The sequence below is a fragment of the Canis aureus genome, chromosome 35, assembly GCF_053574225.1.
Source record: "Canis aureus isolate CA01 chromosome 35, VMU_Caureus_v.1.0, whole genome shotgun sequence".
Taxonomy (NCBI): Eukaryota; Metazoa; Chordata; class Mammalia; order Carnivora; family Canidae; genus Canis; species Canis aureus.
Window position 1 is genome coordinate 2428916 of NC_135645.1, and position 17533 is coordinate 2446448.

Sequence of the window (17533 nt, forward strand, 5' to 3'; positions counted from 1 at the left end):
AGAGAAGTGCTCCAAAGAGAAAAGGAGGAGGGCAGGTCAAGGATGCCTTCTAAAGGAGCATTATTTACAAGATGACTAATAGCCTTCCAGGCAAAGGAGGAGGGAGTGCAGGGAAGGTGGAGAAGCAAGAATGAGAATGGTGGGGAAGGACCTGTAAGAGTGAGTGAATGCCATGGTTTTGTAACTGGGAACTTTGTAGAGATTAAAGTACAGATTAAATGTCAGAGAAGAGTTTTGACTATTTTCTATTTTCAATAAGAAAGGACTGAACTTTTCTGAGCAAAATACTAGAGTAACTTTATTTCTGAAAAACTAACGTGGTGGAAAAAAAAATTAACGTGGTGGCAGTGTGGCAGATGTTTGGAATTAGGGTCAGAGTTCAGACTGGGAGGGCCTGAGTCCACAATGAGAGATAGAGATAATAAGGGTCCTCGATGAATATATTGTTTATATGTTCCCTTCTTTTGGTAACAGAATCCTCCTTTTCCACAGGCGAAGCACCCCTCTGCCAATTACTCTGGTCCATGAAGTTCCAAGAAAGTATATCCTTGCTTCAGGATCTAGGGTTGGACACATAAGTTAGGCCTGACTGAGCAGCATAGTCCATACCCTGATTATAAAAAAGGGAACATAACTCAGGTCAGTCCAAAAATAGTCAGCCTCCAAATTTTTGCTTGTTTTACCTATTGGGATTGCTTTTGTTCTGTTTTTTAAATTTTATTTAGTTTTGTGTTGGTTGGGATCTTAAACTTGAAGTTGCTTCGGGTTATCCTGTAGAAAAGTCTGCCTGAGAATGAAGCTACCACATAGAGAAGAGGAGCCCATGGATAGGGACAAATTCTTTTTTTTTTTTTTTTTTTAAATTTTTATTTATTTATGATAGTCACAGAGAGAGAGAGAGGCGCAGAGACACAGGCAGAGGGAGAAGCAGGCTCCATGCACCGGGAGCCCGACGTGGGATTCGATCCCGGGTCTCCAGGATCACGCCCTGGGCCAAAGGCAGGCGCCAAACCGCTGCGCCACCCAGGGATCCCCAAATTCTTGTTTAAGCACCTACATTTGGTCATGCCTGAAGCAATGCTATACTCCCTGGATATTTTAGTAATATAAGCAAATATATTTGGAAGTGGAGAAAAAAAATAAAGCTTCCAGAGAAAAATCAAGAACAAAATTCATAGGACCTGGTAATTGCTTGGATATGGAAAATGAAAAAGAAAATATCAAATTTCACTTTGAGGCTTCTGGGTTTGCTGAAAGAAAGATGCTATTAACTGAGATAGAGAACAGAGGATGAAAAGGTTTTAGCCAATGGACTGAGCTCAGTTTGGAGATATTAAAAAGTATTTTAATACTTGAATTTTGACTCTAACTGGATCCTTGCACAAGGAAACTGCATATAGCTGGCTTCCAAGTTCAGACTACATAGCCCAAGGCAATCTGGAATAGCAGAGCAATGTTAGAAAATTCATTCCTTTTATTGTTTATGAGTTTCAACAGACAACCTCTAAACAATTGACATTTACTACCTGACTAAAGAAAGAGAAGCACCATCTCTAAGCAGTATAGCATTTTGCTAGAGTGATTACCTAGCTAGATGAAAATTAAGGGAACCCACGAAATAACTACACTCCAAGGATAAAGTGAAAAGCTAGGCTAACACCTCAATCCTCAGTGTGCTGAACACAAAGGAGCCATGGAAGAAGGAAGAACAAGCTGTACAACTGAAAAAAACATCCAAAAAAGCACACACTCCCCTTATTTCAAGAAAACTGGGGAGGGGACAGAAGTAGACATTTTTTGCACTTAGTACATACCAGGCACTCTATGCGGAGGTTCACGCACATTATCTTATCAACACCTCACAACTTACTAGTTAGGAAGGCATTATTTTTCCCACTAAAATGGATGAGCCAAATTAAGCAGTAGAGCTAGGATTCAAATGGAGGTCTCTCTGGCTTTTAAGGCTTATACACATTTCACTACATCAACTACTTTCAGAAAATATGTTAAGCTTATCCTTTATATATAAAAAGGATGCCATCTCATCATGAAGATTTTTTTTGCATTGAGTATTTTATTGACCGTAGAAAGTCAGGTTAGTAATGACCCAACCACAATGCCTCAATTCTCAGGCACAGGTATGTATATGACAGTTGTCTTATTTGGAGCTGAGACCTTTGGTGCCATGAAACCTCATTAAAGAACACAGTCTCAAAAACAACAACAACAACAAAAAACAAAACAAAACAAAACAAAAAACCACATTCTCAGTTAACCAGCCATCAACAAAGAGTAGGCTATAGCAACAATACCAGTGACCTTGTGGTGATAATCCCACTGCAGAAATTAAAATTTCTTAAAGGTTTTATTTATTTATTCATGAGAGACACAGAAAGAGAGAAAGGCAAAGACACAGGCAGAGGGAGCAGCAGGCTCCATGCAGGGAGCCTGATGCGGGACTCGATCCGGGGTCTCCAGGATCACGCCCTGAGCCAAAGGCACATGCTCAATCACTGAGCCACCCAGGTGTCCTCAGAAATTAAATTTTGACTAGAGTTGCTTGGTTAAGAGGCAAGCATTGGAGGGGCGCCTGGGTGGCTCAGTCAGCTGAGCAACCCACTCTTAGTTTCGGGTCAGGTTGTGGGATCGAGCAAAGTGTCATGTTGGGCCCTACACTCGGAGGGGACTCTGCTTGGGATTTTTGCCCTCTCCCTCTGCCCCCTCCTCTTGGTCATGTGAGCTCTTTCTCTCTCTTTCAAGTGAGTAAATAAATCTTTTTTTTTTTTTTAAAGAGGCAAGCATAGAAAAAATAATAGAAAGATATACCTGCAAAGGAGCTGTCCTACTGGCCTGAATGACTGGCAAAGAATGCCATAAAGCTCACTATCTTATATATTTCTTTGTCCCAGTATATTAGCATAATAGGAGGCAGCAGAGTATGTGTATTAAAAGTGCAGAATCTGGAGCCAAATTGCTTGGGCTTGAATCCCAGTTCCACCAGGATTCACTGTATGAACTTGTCAAGTTATCTGTCCTGTTCATGTCTCAGCTTCCTCATCCATTAAATGGCGATAACAGTAATAGCTGTCTCATATGGTCGTCATGAGGAGTGAATAAATTAATACTTACAAGGCTCTTAAGCAGTGCCTGACATGTGAGAAATAAGTATTTGTTTAAACACATTAAATAAATAACCCAGCTAGATGTCCAGCTAGATGGGGAGGAAATGTGAACTTGAATTTCCAACCCAGCCTGTCCCACATGACCTGGTAAAAGGAAAAAAGGAAAATGAACCAAAAACCCTTTTGAGAATGTATATGGGGCTTTTACATGAAGCACTTGACAGACATCTGGAGGAAGAATAAATAGCCAAATATGCATAAGCAGAAACTGAACCATGGAAAAGAGAAGTAAGACGTTCAGTTTCACTGAACTCATCATTCATGCATCTCAAGCAGGAGCCGGGTCTTGTCAGTCCTCGTCTTGTACAGCAGGCCACGGGCTAACCGTGCACAACATAAAAAAAGGAGTCAAATTTAAGAACAGCCAGGTCTTCACCTGGGCACAACATCTCATTAATTTCCTGCTGACGCAAACCCTAAATCTGGGAGGCACCTCGACTGGGAATAAGTCGCCGTTTGAGTCAAAGTAGTTTGTAGATGGGCAGCCCGGGTGGCTCAGCGGTTTAGCACCTGCCTGCAGCCCAGGGCGTGACCCTGGGGTCCTGGGATCGAGTCCCACGTCGGGCCCCATGCATGGAGCCTGCTTCTCCCTCTGCCTGTGTCTCTGCCTCTCTCTGTGTGTCTCTTATGAATTAAATAAATAAAATCTCTTTAAAAAAAAAAAAAAAGGAGGGGACACCTGGATGGCTCAGTGGTTGAGCATCTGCCTGCAGCCCAGGGCATGACCCCGGGGTCCCGGGGTCGGGCTCCCTGCATGGAGCCTGCTTCTCCCTCTGCCTGTGTCTCTGCCTCTCTCTCTCTCTGTGTGTCTCTCATGAATAGATAAAATCTTAAAAAACAACAACAAAGTAGTTTGTAGAATCTTAAACCGTCCGTTTCTAAAGGGCACGAACTGGGTGACAACCGTTGCATATAAATAAATGCGAAATCGCTTAATCGCATTGTGGGGGAAGGACTGCAGGGTTTTAGGGTGAAAAGGAAACCACAGGGAGAGGCGGGCACCGCACCTGGGGCCTCATCGGCAAGCCCCCCCCGCCCCGCCCCGCCCCACGCCGTGGCCATTACTCACAATCGTCCACTTTCAGACACGGGCCCTCCTCCCGGTCTTCTCGCTCACGCCCGTCGCTGTCTCCGGCCCCGAGCTGCTCTCGGGGCGGCCCGTAACGCCCCACCTCTGCGCCCGGGAACGCTCGCAACGCCAGCCTCGTCCCCGCGGGCCCCCCGGGCCGTGCACCGCGCGCCTTTCTCCCACCTGTAGTGTCACCCAGGCTCCCTGCACACCCACCTCCTCCGTGTGGTCCCCACCCTCCGTCACCCTCATCACACCCGCGCCTTCGTCCGTCCTGCATCCCCGTCTTCTCCCAATGTCTTCCCAAACAAGCGGCCCGAAGCAGCCGCCCTGGCGTCCATCGCGGGTGCTCTCCGGACCCCCCGCGCTCCCGGAGGGGCGATGCCCGCGTGGCCCCCGCCGCCCCGCCCCGGGCCCACCTGCTCGCCTCCGGCAGGCGCTCCTCGCAGCCGCCGAGGTCCATTCCCGCGCCCTCGGGTCGCATCCGGGGCTGCGACCGTCGCCTCCTCCCCGAACACAGGCGTCTCTGCCACTTCGTCCCTCGGGGCTCCCGAAGCCCCTCCCCCACCACGGAACCGAGGAGGCACCCTCGGAGGGTGGGCTCAGGGCGCTGCGCTACGCCGGGGCTGACATGACAGCGAGGCGCGGGGACTGCTGTCTCAGTTGCGGTTTCCAGCCCTGCCACCCCCACTTCCGGCTCCGAGAACTACAACTCCCGGCAAGCACTTCGAAAGGCTCCGTCGCTCCCGGCATCCACCGCTCCGTCCAATCCGAGGCCGCGCACGCAGATCCCGGAGGCGTGCTCGCGGCCGTAACCTAGTCCCGGGAACGCGCCCGGGCGTGAACGTCTCCACCTTTGGAACCTGACGGAGGCCGGAGTCTAGGCTAGGAAATAACGCAGGTCTCTCTCTCTCTCTCTCTCTTTTTTTTTTTTTTTTTTTTTAAGATTTTATTTATTCATGATAGACCTAGAGAGAGACAGAGGGAGAAGCAGGCTCCACGCAGGCAGCCCGACGCGGGTCTCTATCCCGGGACCCCGGGGTCACGCCCTGGGCTGCAGGCAGATGCTCAACCACTGAGCCATCCAGGTGTCCCCTCCTTTTTTTTTTTTTTTTTTTAAGATTTTATTTATTTATTCATAAGAGACATACAGAGATAGTAGCAGAGACACAGGCAGAGGGAGAAGCAGGCTCCACGCAGGGAGCTTGACGCGGGACTCGATCCCGAGACCCGGGGTCACGTCCTGCGCTGCAGGCAGGAGCTAACCGCTGAGCCACCCGGGGATCCCCAATAACGCGGCTCTTAACTTCAGCCCGCCCCAGCTTACCTCCCGTCGGTAGTATGTTTAGGGACCCTAAACATTGTAATGAAGAGCTCGCAAACTTAAGAGCACAGGTTGCTTTGGGATCCCAAAGGAAGAGCAGGAGGGGGAAGGGCTTTGGGGGAAGGTTTTCTGCAGAGTTGATGTCAGAGTCGAGTTTCTAAGGATAAGTGTGCATTGGCCAGGAGGAGGAAAGTGGAAACAGTAGCATAAGGAAGCATGCCGGTTTGGGAAGTACTGGTTACCAATTGTAAGAGCTGGGAAGGAGGTGGGGAACAGGATGCTCGGGGTCGGTGAGCTGGCACCCTGGATCAGGACGTGCCATTCTGAGGACTCTGGATTTTACCCTTAGGACAGTTGGGAGCTAATCAAGAAGCGATTTGACCAAACCTGCTTTGAAAACTGCTTCTGACGATGTGGAGAGGGAATGGGGTGTGAACCCTGCCAGAGATCTAAGAGCTGAAGAATGGATAGGAGGGGAGACTGGAAATTCCTATAGAGGCCAAGCAGGCAATGCCAAGGAGCGAAGTGAGCTGCTTGTAGGAGAATGGCAGAAACGCTCTGAGCCGGAAAACTCATCCAAGAAGACAAGTTATCACCTTTTCTAAAACCAGTGTTGCAAAATGGGCATACAGGCCTGGACTAGAAATTGCTCGATATTCTTGCTTTTGCAAGAGAAGGCAGAGTCTGCATTTTTAAGTACGACTTCCAGTTTTTAAATATTGGTGACTTTTTTTTTTTTTTTTTTTTTTTGATCGTAAACATGACACAGGCCAAAAAAAGGTCCATCTGTAGGCTAAATGTGCCTTTGGGTTACTCGTCTGCAAGTTCCAGGCCTGAAGTAGGATGGTAGGGAGCAAGGAGGCTGAGATTAGTGCAATGGTAAAGCGATAGAATCAGTACTACTCAGTGATGGGGGGATCTAGGTTAGCTCCATGGAAAGCTAATTACTCTATTAAAAATGATATATGGCGGGGATCCCTGGGTGCCCCAGCGATTGAGCACCTGCCTCCCGCCCAGGGCGTGATCCTGGAGTCGGGATTGAGTCCCACGTTGGGCTTCCTGCATGGAGCCTCCTTCTCCCTCTGCCTGTGTCTTTGCCCCTCTCTCTCTCACTCTGTGTGTGTGTGTGTCTCTCATGAATAAATAAATAAAATCTTTAAAATATATATATATAGGACGTCTGGGTGGCTCAGTGGTTTAGTGCCGCCTTTGGCCCAGGGCATGATCCTGGACTGGAGACCCGGGATCAAGTCCCACGTCAGGCTCCCTGCACGGAGCCTGCTTCTCCCTCTGCCTGTGTCTCTGCCTCTCTCTCTTTCTCTCTCTATGTCTATCATAAATAAATAAATAAATAAATAAATAAATAAATAAATTTTTAAAAATATTAAAAATATATATATATATATAGAGGACTTCTGGGTGGCTCAGCGGTTTAGTGCCGCCTTCGGCCCAGGGAGTGATCCTGGAGACCTGGGATTGAGTCCCACATTGGGGTCCCTGCACGGAGCCTTCTTCTCCCTCTGCCTGTGTCTCTGCTTCTCTCTCTGTGTCTCTCATGAATAAATAAATAAAATCTTCAAAAAAATAAATAAAAATAATATATGACTTCCAGGAATTTTCAGACTTGAGAAAGCTTTTTTTTTGTGAATTAAAAGTGAAACGAAGGAGCTTTCTAATGCAAGTTATGATTTCCAGCTTCCATTTATATAAAAAATACTCTTCGTTCAAACTTTCTCATATTTTCCTACTAAAGGGTTATACTTTTTTTTTTTTTTTTACAAAGGGGCAATGTTATTGGGATTTCACTCCCTTCTATTTATACAAATGTATGATCTTAATATTTTAGCATATATTGTAATCCCAAATTAATACCACATGATCTTAGCATATTTACATGAAAATCAGTCTGCTTTATCAGGAAATTCTAGAACTAAAATTGCAAAAAGTCTCAGTTCTGTAGTAAAAGTTCTCGGAAAAGTTACATCCAAGTCTGGGTTTACATATATTGAAAGCAGTCAGTTAATAAATTGATAATAACCTACATTAGCCATGTGTCCCCCCTCCCATTTTCTGTTTTGCCTCACCCCAGATGGTCATATCCTGAATCTCTGCCTTATGATTACACTACTTTCCTTTATATATGTTTTTTTGCATCAATTTATAGACCTAGAAAGTATTATTTTTAATTTTTGTGTTTTAGCTTTATAAAAAAGGTATTGAGCTGTATTTATTCTTTGGGGCCTTTGTTTTTTTTACTTAATATTACATTGATAAGATTTATTCACATTATCATATGTCACTGTAGTTCATTGATTTTGACTCCTACATAATAGTTCATTATGTGAATACACCAGTTTATTCATGCTGTCTTTGATTGATAGGCATTTGGGTTTCCAGGTTTTTGCTATCATAAATAGTGCTACTATTATTCTTTTACATGTGTCCTCTTGTATATAAACAAAGGTTTCTCCTGGGTACATACCAAGAAGTGAAATTGGTAGGTCATAGGGTTATTTTCTGTTCTAGTTTTGTTTTGAGTGGTGGGTTTATAGATGCAGTTTTCAAAATGACTAATTAGTTAAAAGTCATAACTAATTATAATTAGTTATTTAAAATGACCAAAAATAAAATAAAATAACCAAATGAAAATGGGCCATGCATGGAAAATGAGGAGAGTATGTCATGAACCAAGGATTGTGATTAATCCAATGTTGTGCTTCTGAGGCCCAAATGCAAAAATTGACAAATACGCAAAAAGATCTAGTATGAGGGTTCAATAAGTCACATAAGTGTAATGGCCTTACTTAGTACTGCTTGCTGAAGTAATATGTTAAAAGTCAAAAAACCTGAAGATGTTTGTCTTGATCAATCTGTTTTCAAGATCACTGGGATGCTATTTTCATACAAATAGTAATAGGTCCTAGAGTACCAATGGCAGAAAGCCAAATTGACTCAAGAATCAGTTATTCAAATAATGGATTTTTAAAGCTCATTACATTCACCAATTTGCAAAATTTGGTTTTAAGAAGTAGTCTGCTTTTTATTTCTTATTTAAGTTCAATTTAAGTAACATATATTATTAGTTTCAGGAGTAGAATTTAGTGATTCATCAGTTGCATATAAAATCCCATGCTCATTACATCCTTAATGTCCATATCCCAGTTACCTCATCCCACCGCTTACCTGCCCCTCCAGCAACCCTCAGTTTGTTTCCTAGAGTTAACCACCCCTTATGGTTTGCCTCCCTCTGTTTTCATCTTAGAAGTATTCTTCTTAAATATATTCAACAAATATCATAGACATGTTTTTTTTTTACTGTATTCACAAAAATTACTCTTAACAGCATTTTAAAAAATACTCAAAATTTAAAAGCTAAGGAATGGCTCCTATCGGTCAAGTCAAAAACAATTTGAGCATCAAAAAGAGGTAATCCACGAAATGTATACATATCAACAGTATCTTCAAAGGCAAGCACTCTTTACCCCTTTTCTTTCTTTTTTTTTTTTTTTAAAGATTTTATTTATTTATTCATGGGAGACACACAGAGAGAGGCAGAGACGCAGGTAGAGGGAGAAGCAGGCTCCATACAGGGAGCCAGATGTGGGACTCGATCCCGGGTCTCCAGGATCAGGCCGTGGCCCGAAGGCAGCGCTAAACCGCTGAGCCACCCGGGCTGCCCTACCCCTTGCTTTTCAAAGAGAATTTCTGAACGCAGGATGAGTGAATTTCTATGGAAATTTATATGTACATATAAGTGTGCAAATAATAAATAGAAAAGGGAAGAAAGGAAGGTGGGAGAGGAAGCTGTTTTCTACAGTAGAATGTCAACTAATGAATGCATAGGAATGACAGAAAATCATTATTTTATAATAACAGTGTAATAATTGGATTTATGCAAGAATCATGAACGGATGCTAAAGCCATTAGTGAAATTTGTTCTGAAATGGGATATTTATACCATCTCAAACTATCTCCCCACAAATCATTTACTCATTAGAAATGGAAAAAGAGAGGTATCTTTACAATGGCAGACATAACCTTAAAATCACCAATAAGACAAAATGACATCATGTGCCTCCTAATGTTAAGTTCTGAGGACACAATGTCACTTCCATAGTACTCGTGACGAAAGTGAATAACCTGAATTTAATCACAGGCTAACAATAAGACAAAGTCGAATTGGAGGACAGTCTATATAAGTGCTTTTACTCTTTTAAAATTTTTTTTAATTTATTTATTCATGACAGAGAGAGAGACATACACACACACACACAGGCAGAGGAAGAACAGGCTCCATGCAGGGAGCCTGATGTGGGACTTGATTCTGGGTCTCCAGGATTATACCCCAGGCTGAAGGTGGCACTAAACCGCTGAGCTACTGGGGCTGCCCTGCTTTCACTCTTCAAAAGTATCATAAAAAAACTAAGAAAAGCTAACAAATTTTATCAGATTAAAGGAGACAAAAGAGGCAGGACAAAGAAATGCAACATGTGAACCTGGATTGGATCCTAGATTGGAAAAAAAGATTGTTATAAAGAATAATTATTTATTAGGATAAATGGTAAAATTTAAACACAGAGTATACATCAGAATAGAATTGCATCAACATTATATTTTCTGGTTTGATCATTTTAGCATACATATATAAAAGAATGTCCTTAGAAATATATTCTATATCATGTCTGCAATTTACTCTCGGATTATCCAAAAACAACAAATAATAAGAATTATAGCCGTCTTTGTATCTGGATACCAATCTTTCTCCACTTACAATGGGGTTCCATCCTGTTAAACCCATCATGAATTGAAAATATCATTAACTGAAATTGCATTTAATACACTTAACCTACTGAACATCATAACTTAGCCTACCTTAAACATGCTCAGAACACTACCATTATTAGCCTAGAGTTGGTCAAAATCATATAACAAAGCCTATCTAATAATAAAGTGTTGAATATTTCATGTAATGTATTGAATACTGAAAATGAAAAATCAAATGGCTGTATGAGTGCATAATAGAAGTAAATGTATCAGAGAAAGGATCCTCTCCTCAGGGAAAGAGAGATGAGAGTCCAGCCAGGGTTCTTCATCTCAGAACAAGGAGGCCAGGGCAAAGGGAGAAGAAGCATGAGGCAAAGACAGAATGCCTAAAAGCCCATGACTCTAGAATCCTGGCTTTCCAGAACCTTCCTAGACTACCAAACTATCTAGTACAAATCAAGGATATTTTTTAAAGGAAACCATGGTATAAATAAGGAGAAACTATGTGACTTAATAGATTTGTGTAGCTTTAGAAAATTCCACAATTAGTCATTCAGTGAATTGACTAGAATCCTTGGTTGACAGGATGCCTACCCTGACCAGAGAGACAAAGCCTAATAAGGAGTGACCTAGAGATCCAACCCCTGAGTCCAGGAAGAATGCCCCTTCAATGAAGTTCCCCTGTCTACCCAGAGCAAGCTCTGTAGTCAGAGAAACTGATGGTCAGGGACTTGGAGACCCAGTAATGCCTCCAGCTACGCCTGCAACAGCTATGCCAGATCCAGCTATGGATCTGCTGTACTGCTCTGCTGTCACATTGTGCTATAGCAGTGTCTTGCACATAGCAGGAACTCAAACTCTGAACAAATGAATGAATGAATCCTAAGATTAAAAGGCAGAAGACAAGAACAGCTAGTAAAGCTTAGGACAAAGGAAAAAAGGGCGACACAAAAAGAGGAACAGGAAGCTACAGCAAAGTGGCAAAGAAGAAGCTACTGTGGCAAATGGGGTAGAATGAGAAGAACTGAGCAGAAAAGAAAGACCACTGTGCATACAAGTAAGTTAAGGGAGTTAGGTATAATGATAATAGTTATACCTAATACTATACCTACAGGTGACACAAATTATACCTAATTCCCTTGTTATACCAGTGTAATATAAATTTTATAAATTTACAAAATTACAAAAATATTTTTCTGAAAGGCAAGCTTTGATACCAAAATCAGACATTACAAGAAATGGAAACTATATATCAGTATCACTCATGAAAAGAAAAACAATATCCTTGACAAAGCATCAGCAAACCAAATCAAGCAATTTATAAAAAGGATCATACACCTTGACCAAGTAGGTTTCTCCTAGAAATGCAAGGGTAGTTCAACATTTGAAAAATAAAATGAAAAAACCCCATTTGGCCATCTCAATAGATGCAGAAAAGATATTAAATAAAATTTGACATTCACTCATGATTAAAATTCTCCACAAACCCAGGAACTTCTTCAACCCGATAAAATACATCTACAAAAAAAGCTAACATGATACTTAACTGTGAAAGATAATCCTTTACCCCTGGGGTTTGTCATGAGCAAAGATCTTTGCTTTCACCTCTCCTTTAAATACAGTACTGGGGATCCCTGGGTGGCGCAGCGGTTTGGCGCCTGCCTTTGGCCCAGGATCGAATCCCACATCAGGCTCCCAGTGCATGGAGCCTGCTTCTCCCTCTGCCTGTGTCTCTGCCTCTCTCTCTCTCTCTCTGTGACTCTCATAAATAAATAAAAAAAAATAAAATAAAATAAAAAATAAATAAATACAGTACTGGAGTTCCCAATCAGTGCAATCAGGCAAGCAAAAGAATAAAAGGCATACACATTGGAAACAATTATGCTAAGATAATCTAGATTAAAAAAAGAGTATATACTGTATGATTCTACTTATATAAGATTCTAGAAAATGCAAATTAAACTGTAGGATCAGTGGTTACTTAAGTAGTGGTTGGAGAAAGGATTCTAAAGGAGCACAGGAAAACAGGATGAGAGAGATATTTATTATCCTCTTTACAGTAGTATTTTCGCAGGTCTGTACACTATACACCCATATAAACTACACACTTTAAATTCATGTCTTATTATCTATTAACTGTACCTCAATAAAGCTGAAAAAAGGAGGACTTGGAAGGAATATCAAGCTAATAAAGTTTTAAGAAGTCAGGGACACGTGGGTGGCTCAGTGGTTGAGTGTCTGCCTTGGGCTCAGGTCATGATCCTGGGGTCCTGGGATCGAGTCCTGCATCGGGCTCCCCGCAGAGAGCCTGCTTCTCCCTCTGCCTATGTCTCTGCCTCTCTCATGACTGAATGAATGAATGAATGAATAAATAAATAAATCTTTTAAATCTTTTTTTTAAAGAAGGGTGAAATACATGAATTGTGCTTACCTTTGAAGAGAATATAGATCTCTATGCACACTGAAAAGAGAGCCACAATGTGTGGATAGAAAAGTGTGATGTTAAGGTTGCTGGATTTAGCAGAAATCAAAATATAAGACTCCCAGTTAAATTTGAATTTCAGATAATGAATTATTGTTTAATATAAATATATCCTAAATATTGCATGCAGCATCCTGTAGTAAAGAAATTTGCTGTTTATTGTTTATCTGAAATTCAAATGTAACCAATCTTGTATTTCATCTGGCCATCCTAGACATTGACTTATATATATATATATATATATATATATATATATATATATATATATATATATATAGTGTATGAAATCAAGCCTCTAAAAAAGGCAGCCACTTGAAGTCTGTGTTTATCCTGACATAGAGGAAGCTGCTGAACTGCTGTACTCTAGACAATGGACATATGTTCATTGTCCAGCACAGTACTGTACTTATTCACAGTAGGTCCTCAGATTTTTTGTTTGTTTGTTTGTTTTCTGGCTCTGCAAGCTGAATGAAGATAGAGACTGAATCTAACTCTACTAATTATTTTATCCTCAGAGCCTATTACAATGCCTTGTGCTCAATGGATATATGATTAAGTGAACAACTGCCTCTTGTGCTCCAAAAAATGCAGGGTTGACCTTTTAACTCCAGCCCTTGTGGCTGGATGCTCAACCTTTTAGGCCCCAGTTCTGATTTCTCAGTGTCTCCCACCTTTTCAGTGTCTCCACTTTTGCCGTAGGTGTCTCGGGTTGCTGTTTTGTTTTCTAGTACCTTGTGTGTGACTGACCTATCCTTATACAATGCTTATCATTTTCTTGTTTTTGTCTTTGGAATCTGGGTGACTGCTCTGACACTCAAACCTTTAGCCTTTGGGGGAAATCTCAAAGTCTGAAACGCAACAGCTAGGACTGCTTAATGAAATATTGGGCATGTTCCCTTTAAAGTTAAGGAGATTTGGAGTAGAGCTTCAGTTTTTGGGGAGAAGATCAGGATAAAAGGGAATCTTTTGAATCTTTTTTTTTTTTAAGATTTTATTTATTCATGAAAGACACAGAGAGTGGCAGAGACATAGACAGGGAGAGAAGCAGGCTCTATGCAGGGAGCCCAATGTGGGACACGATCCTGGAACTCCAGGATCACACCCTGAGCCAAAGGGAGATGCTCAACCGCTGAGCCACCCAGGCATCCCCAAAGGGAATCTTTATATATACTGGTGGTGGGTAGGATTTTATACATTTGGGATTTTTATTATCTGTCCTGTAAATACCTGAAGTACAAAATGCATCCAAACTCTAAATGCATTACTTCCCTCCCATAAAATTAAGAACTTAATATTATTTTCTGCAGATTGCTCCCACAAATAAGCAGAGATTATAGAAGTTATTTCTAGGAAGAGACTGATAGTGTGGAGAAACATGTTTCCTGCTTAGAAGATGTTAGAATCCAAGAATAATTAGGTATAATGTATGCGTTTAGTATAACTATTTCTTGTTTTGCAGATGAGTATGAGACCCAGGCAGCCTACCAAGTTCACAGTGCATGACTGAAGCGAATAAAAAAGGTACCACTCAGTAAAACTTAGTTCTCTTATTCTTTTATTTCTATAACCCATTTTCCTTAGTTTTTAGGAGTCAGGAGAGGGGTGGGGGTTGCTGGATGGAATAGTAACAAAATCAAGCACATTGTGCTACTCTCCTTGACATGCCAACTATTGTTCTTGGGGTTTTTTTTTTACCCTACTTTCTTGTACCCCTTCATAGGTGTGTTTTGGACCGATTCACTCTTCTATGGTTATATTTTTGTCTTAGGTTAAAAATTAAGTACAGGCTACCGTAGTTTTGAGATGCATCAGATCACTGGTTTATTTCTACGCAAAAAGAAATTTTAGGAAGTGGACGGGAGAAGGTGGCAGAGATTTCTAAATGGACAGACAACCTGTCCCAGGCTTTTCCCTTAGATGCAAATGTCTCAGATAGTTTTAAGTTGTTATGAGGGTGATATAACCTAAATGCTTCCATACAAGCACAGTTGTTTTGGAGGAGGAGAAAGAGGTACGAAGAAAGGGAATATCATGTTTTGTAAATGGGGGGGGGGGGGGAGTTCTGCAGGAATTCATAAAATATTAAGAAGTTTCCCCACAAGATTGATTAGAAAAGCGAATCCTCCTATCAATTGCCAACGCAAATGAGTTCAAGGAAAATGCAAACGAGTAGAGGCACTTACCCCTCTCCTAAGGGAAGATGAGATGATGTGAAGGTAGCTCGTACCGTGCAAAATGTTTTGAGGGTGCCGGTTGAGAGGCGGTCCGCGTACAGGAACCGGCAGCACCTGCTTTTATTGGCGAGGTGACGCCAGCCCTGTCCCTGCAGCTCTGGCTCTGCATCCCGACGTGGCGACTTCGCCTGTTGCAGGTGGAGGAGCTGCCTGGGAGAGGGGAGCTGGGGCGCAGCTCCGCAGGCGAAGCCGTGCGGGGTCCGTGCTGCCCCCGGGCTTCATGGCAGAGCGTGACAGGTTCGTGCGCAGCACAGCTTAGGGGGCCTTTCTGACGCAGGACGAAGCGGAAGGACACCGGGCACACAGTCGCGGGGCAGGCACGCGATTCGGTGCAGCGTCGCCCGGTTGGGGCGGAACGGCGGGGAGCGAGAGGAGCCGGCTCGGCCGGCGCCCGGGCAGCGCGTGCAATGCTTCCTCCCGGCCGCCAGGGGCCGCTCGCGCCCGCCGCCGCCTCCGCAGCCCCCCCGCCCCGCCGCCGCCGCGGGTGGGAGCGCGAGAGCGCCGGCCGCGCGCGTGCGCCGTGCGTGCCTCGGTGCAGCCCGTCTGCGTGCGTGAGTGGGAGGCGGCAGGCTCGGCGTCTGGCCTTCTCCGCCGCCGGCCCCCGCGCGACGCCCCCAGCCATGAACCGGTTTGGTACCCGGTTGGTGGGAGCTACGGCCACGCCGCCGCCGCCGCCGCCGAAAGCCCGCAGCAATGAAAACCTGGACAAAATCGATATGTCTCTGGGTACGGCGCCGAGTGGGACCGAGCGGGGGGGGCGAGCGCCGCGGGCCGCGGGGGCAGGGGCGGTTGGCGGCGGGGGCGCGGGGGGGCCCGGGGGGCCCGGGGGGCGGGGCGGGGCGGCGGCCGGGGGCGGGGTGGGGGCGGGGGCGCCCCCTCCTTCCTCCCCTCCCCCACCCCCCGCGGGCCGCCCCGGCTCTTTGTGAGGCGCAGTCGGCGGGCTCCGCTCCCAGCGTGGTCTCCGGGGCGTGTGCGGAGGCCCCGCCGCCCCGGGCCCCGACGTCGGCGAAGCGGGGAAGCGGCAGAAGCCACCGGAGAGGCCGACGCGCGAGGTGGGGCGGCCGGGCGGGGACCCCGTGAGGCGCGGGACGGCGCGGCTCCCCTCAGGCCGGGTCGCCGCCCGGAAAGCCCGTCGCTTGGGCGTCGCGATGCGGGTCGCGGCCCTCAGAGGCGGTCCTGCGCGCGCTGTGGCCCGTCGTGCTTCGGGCCGGTGTCGGGGGAGCCCCGACGGGCGCCCGCGGAGCTTCGCGTGTGCGCGGCCCCTCCGCCGAGGGGTCAGTCAAGGGTCAAGGACTCCCGGGGCCGCGAACTGAGCAAATGCTCAGGACGAAGGCGTTGGGCCTCCAGCCTGCCTCGCTGCTGCTGCTGCTGCTGCTGCTGCTGCTGGTAGTGGTCCGGGTGGCCCAGCGGTTAGCGCCGCCTTCGGCCCGGGGCGGGACCCTGGAGACCCGGGATCGGGTCCCGCGTCGGGCTCCCTGCACGGAGCCTGCCGCTCCCTCTCCCTCTGCCTGTGTCTCCGCCCCTCTCTCTGTGTATGTCTCTCATGAATAAGCAAAATCTTAAAAAAAACAAAAACAAAAAACCAGGGAGTCTCCTCAGCTAAGGCCAAGGAGACTAAGAAGGAACGTGCGCTGAGCGCTTACGACCTGGCAGGCACCAAGCCGGTACGTGCCCAGCCTCCTGGTAACTGCGGTACGTGCTCCTCGTGCTCCTCGCGGTCAGAGCCTGGGATCCCGCGCCACACGGCCCTCAGGTCGGATCCTTTGCCCCTTACTGGCCGCGTGGTCACAGGCGAATTATTTCTCAGCGCTTCGTGACCCACAGTCACAGCGCTCATCTGCCTCCGACAGGTGCTGCCGTGAGTCCACAGGCGTGCATAGCTGCGTAGGAAAGCGCCCGGTAGACCTAGAAAGAAGCATCGTATTTCCATGCGCACACTATAGAAGCTATGGTGGTGGTTCCTGTTGTACAAAACCTGAGACGGAGAGAAAGAACTTGGCCCAAATCATACAAGTAAAAAAAAAAAAAAAAAAAAAAAAACCTGTAGGTGTTGCCGGAAGTGTCAAACGTGTATTAATCATAGCCGAGACCTTAAGTTTCTAGGTTTTTTTCTATGTATTTTGTTTGGTGGTTAGGATGTTCAAGTGAAGAAAATGGAGGGATAATTCTCTTTGAAGGCAGAAACGAAATGCTATGGTAGTTAAGATAGACCCTGTTCTCTTTTCTCTCCTCGGAGAATATACAGCATTCTTTGAGGTTCCTTTTTTTTTTTTTTTTTTTCTAAAAAAAGAAATGGGAAGAAGAAATGGTACCTATTTTTTTTTCCCTAATGTTTTTTTAGTAGTCTCTACACCCGACCTGCAGCTTGAACTTATAACCAACCCTGAGATGGAGAGTCTTAACGCTCTTCCGACTGAGTCAGCCTGGCACCCTAAGATGATACCTATTTTAAACAATTATTACGCTTTGTGAATAGTC

At 45.0% G+C, this 17533-nt stretch overlaps 2 protein-coding genes across 18 annotated transcripts in view; one reads left to right on the plus strand and one right to left on the minus strand.

Annotated features, from left to right (window-relative positions):
- Positions 1-15450, minus strand: part of RUBCN (rubicon autophagy regulator) — a 64735-nt gene extending 49285 nt beyond the window's left edge. For 13 of the 15 annotated variants that reach the window (XM_077884540.1, XM_077884535.1, XM_077884537.1 and 10 more), the window contains exon 1: positions 4671-4956. In XM_077884540.1, coding sequence (XP_077740666.1) covers positions 4671-4735 — 65 coding nt within the window. In that variant the 5' untranslated portion in view covers positions 4736-4956. Of the gene's footprint in view, positions 1-4251; positions 4404-4670; positions 4957-15004 lie in introns of those variants that run through there. The other 2 variants (XM_077884539.1, XM_077884538.1) reach the window with 2 other exon arrangements.
- Positions 14306-17533, plus strand: part of FYTTD1 (forty-two-three domain containing 1) — a 30334-nt gene continuing 27106 nt past the window's right edge. The window contains exon 1 of one of the 3 annotated variants that reach the window (XM_077884543.1): positions 14306-14342. In XM_077884543.1, the coding sequence (XP_077740669.1) occupies positions 14321-14342 (22 nt within the window). In that variant the 5' untranslated portion in view covers positions 14306-14320. Of the gene's footprint in view, positions 14343-15572; positions 15782-17533 lie in introns of those variants that run through there. The other 2 variants (XM_077884542.1, XM_077884541.1) reach the window with 2 other exon arrangements.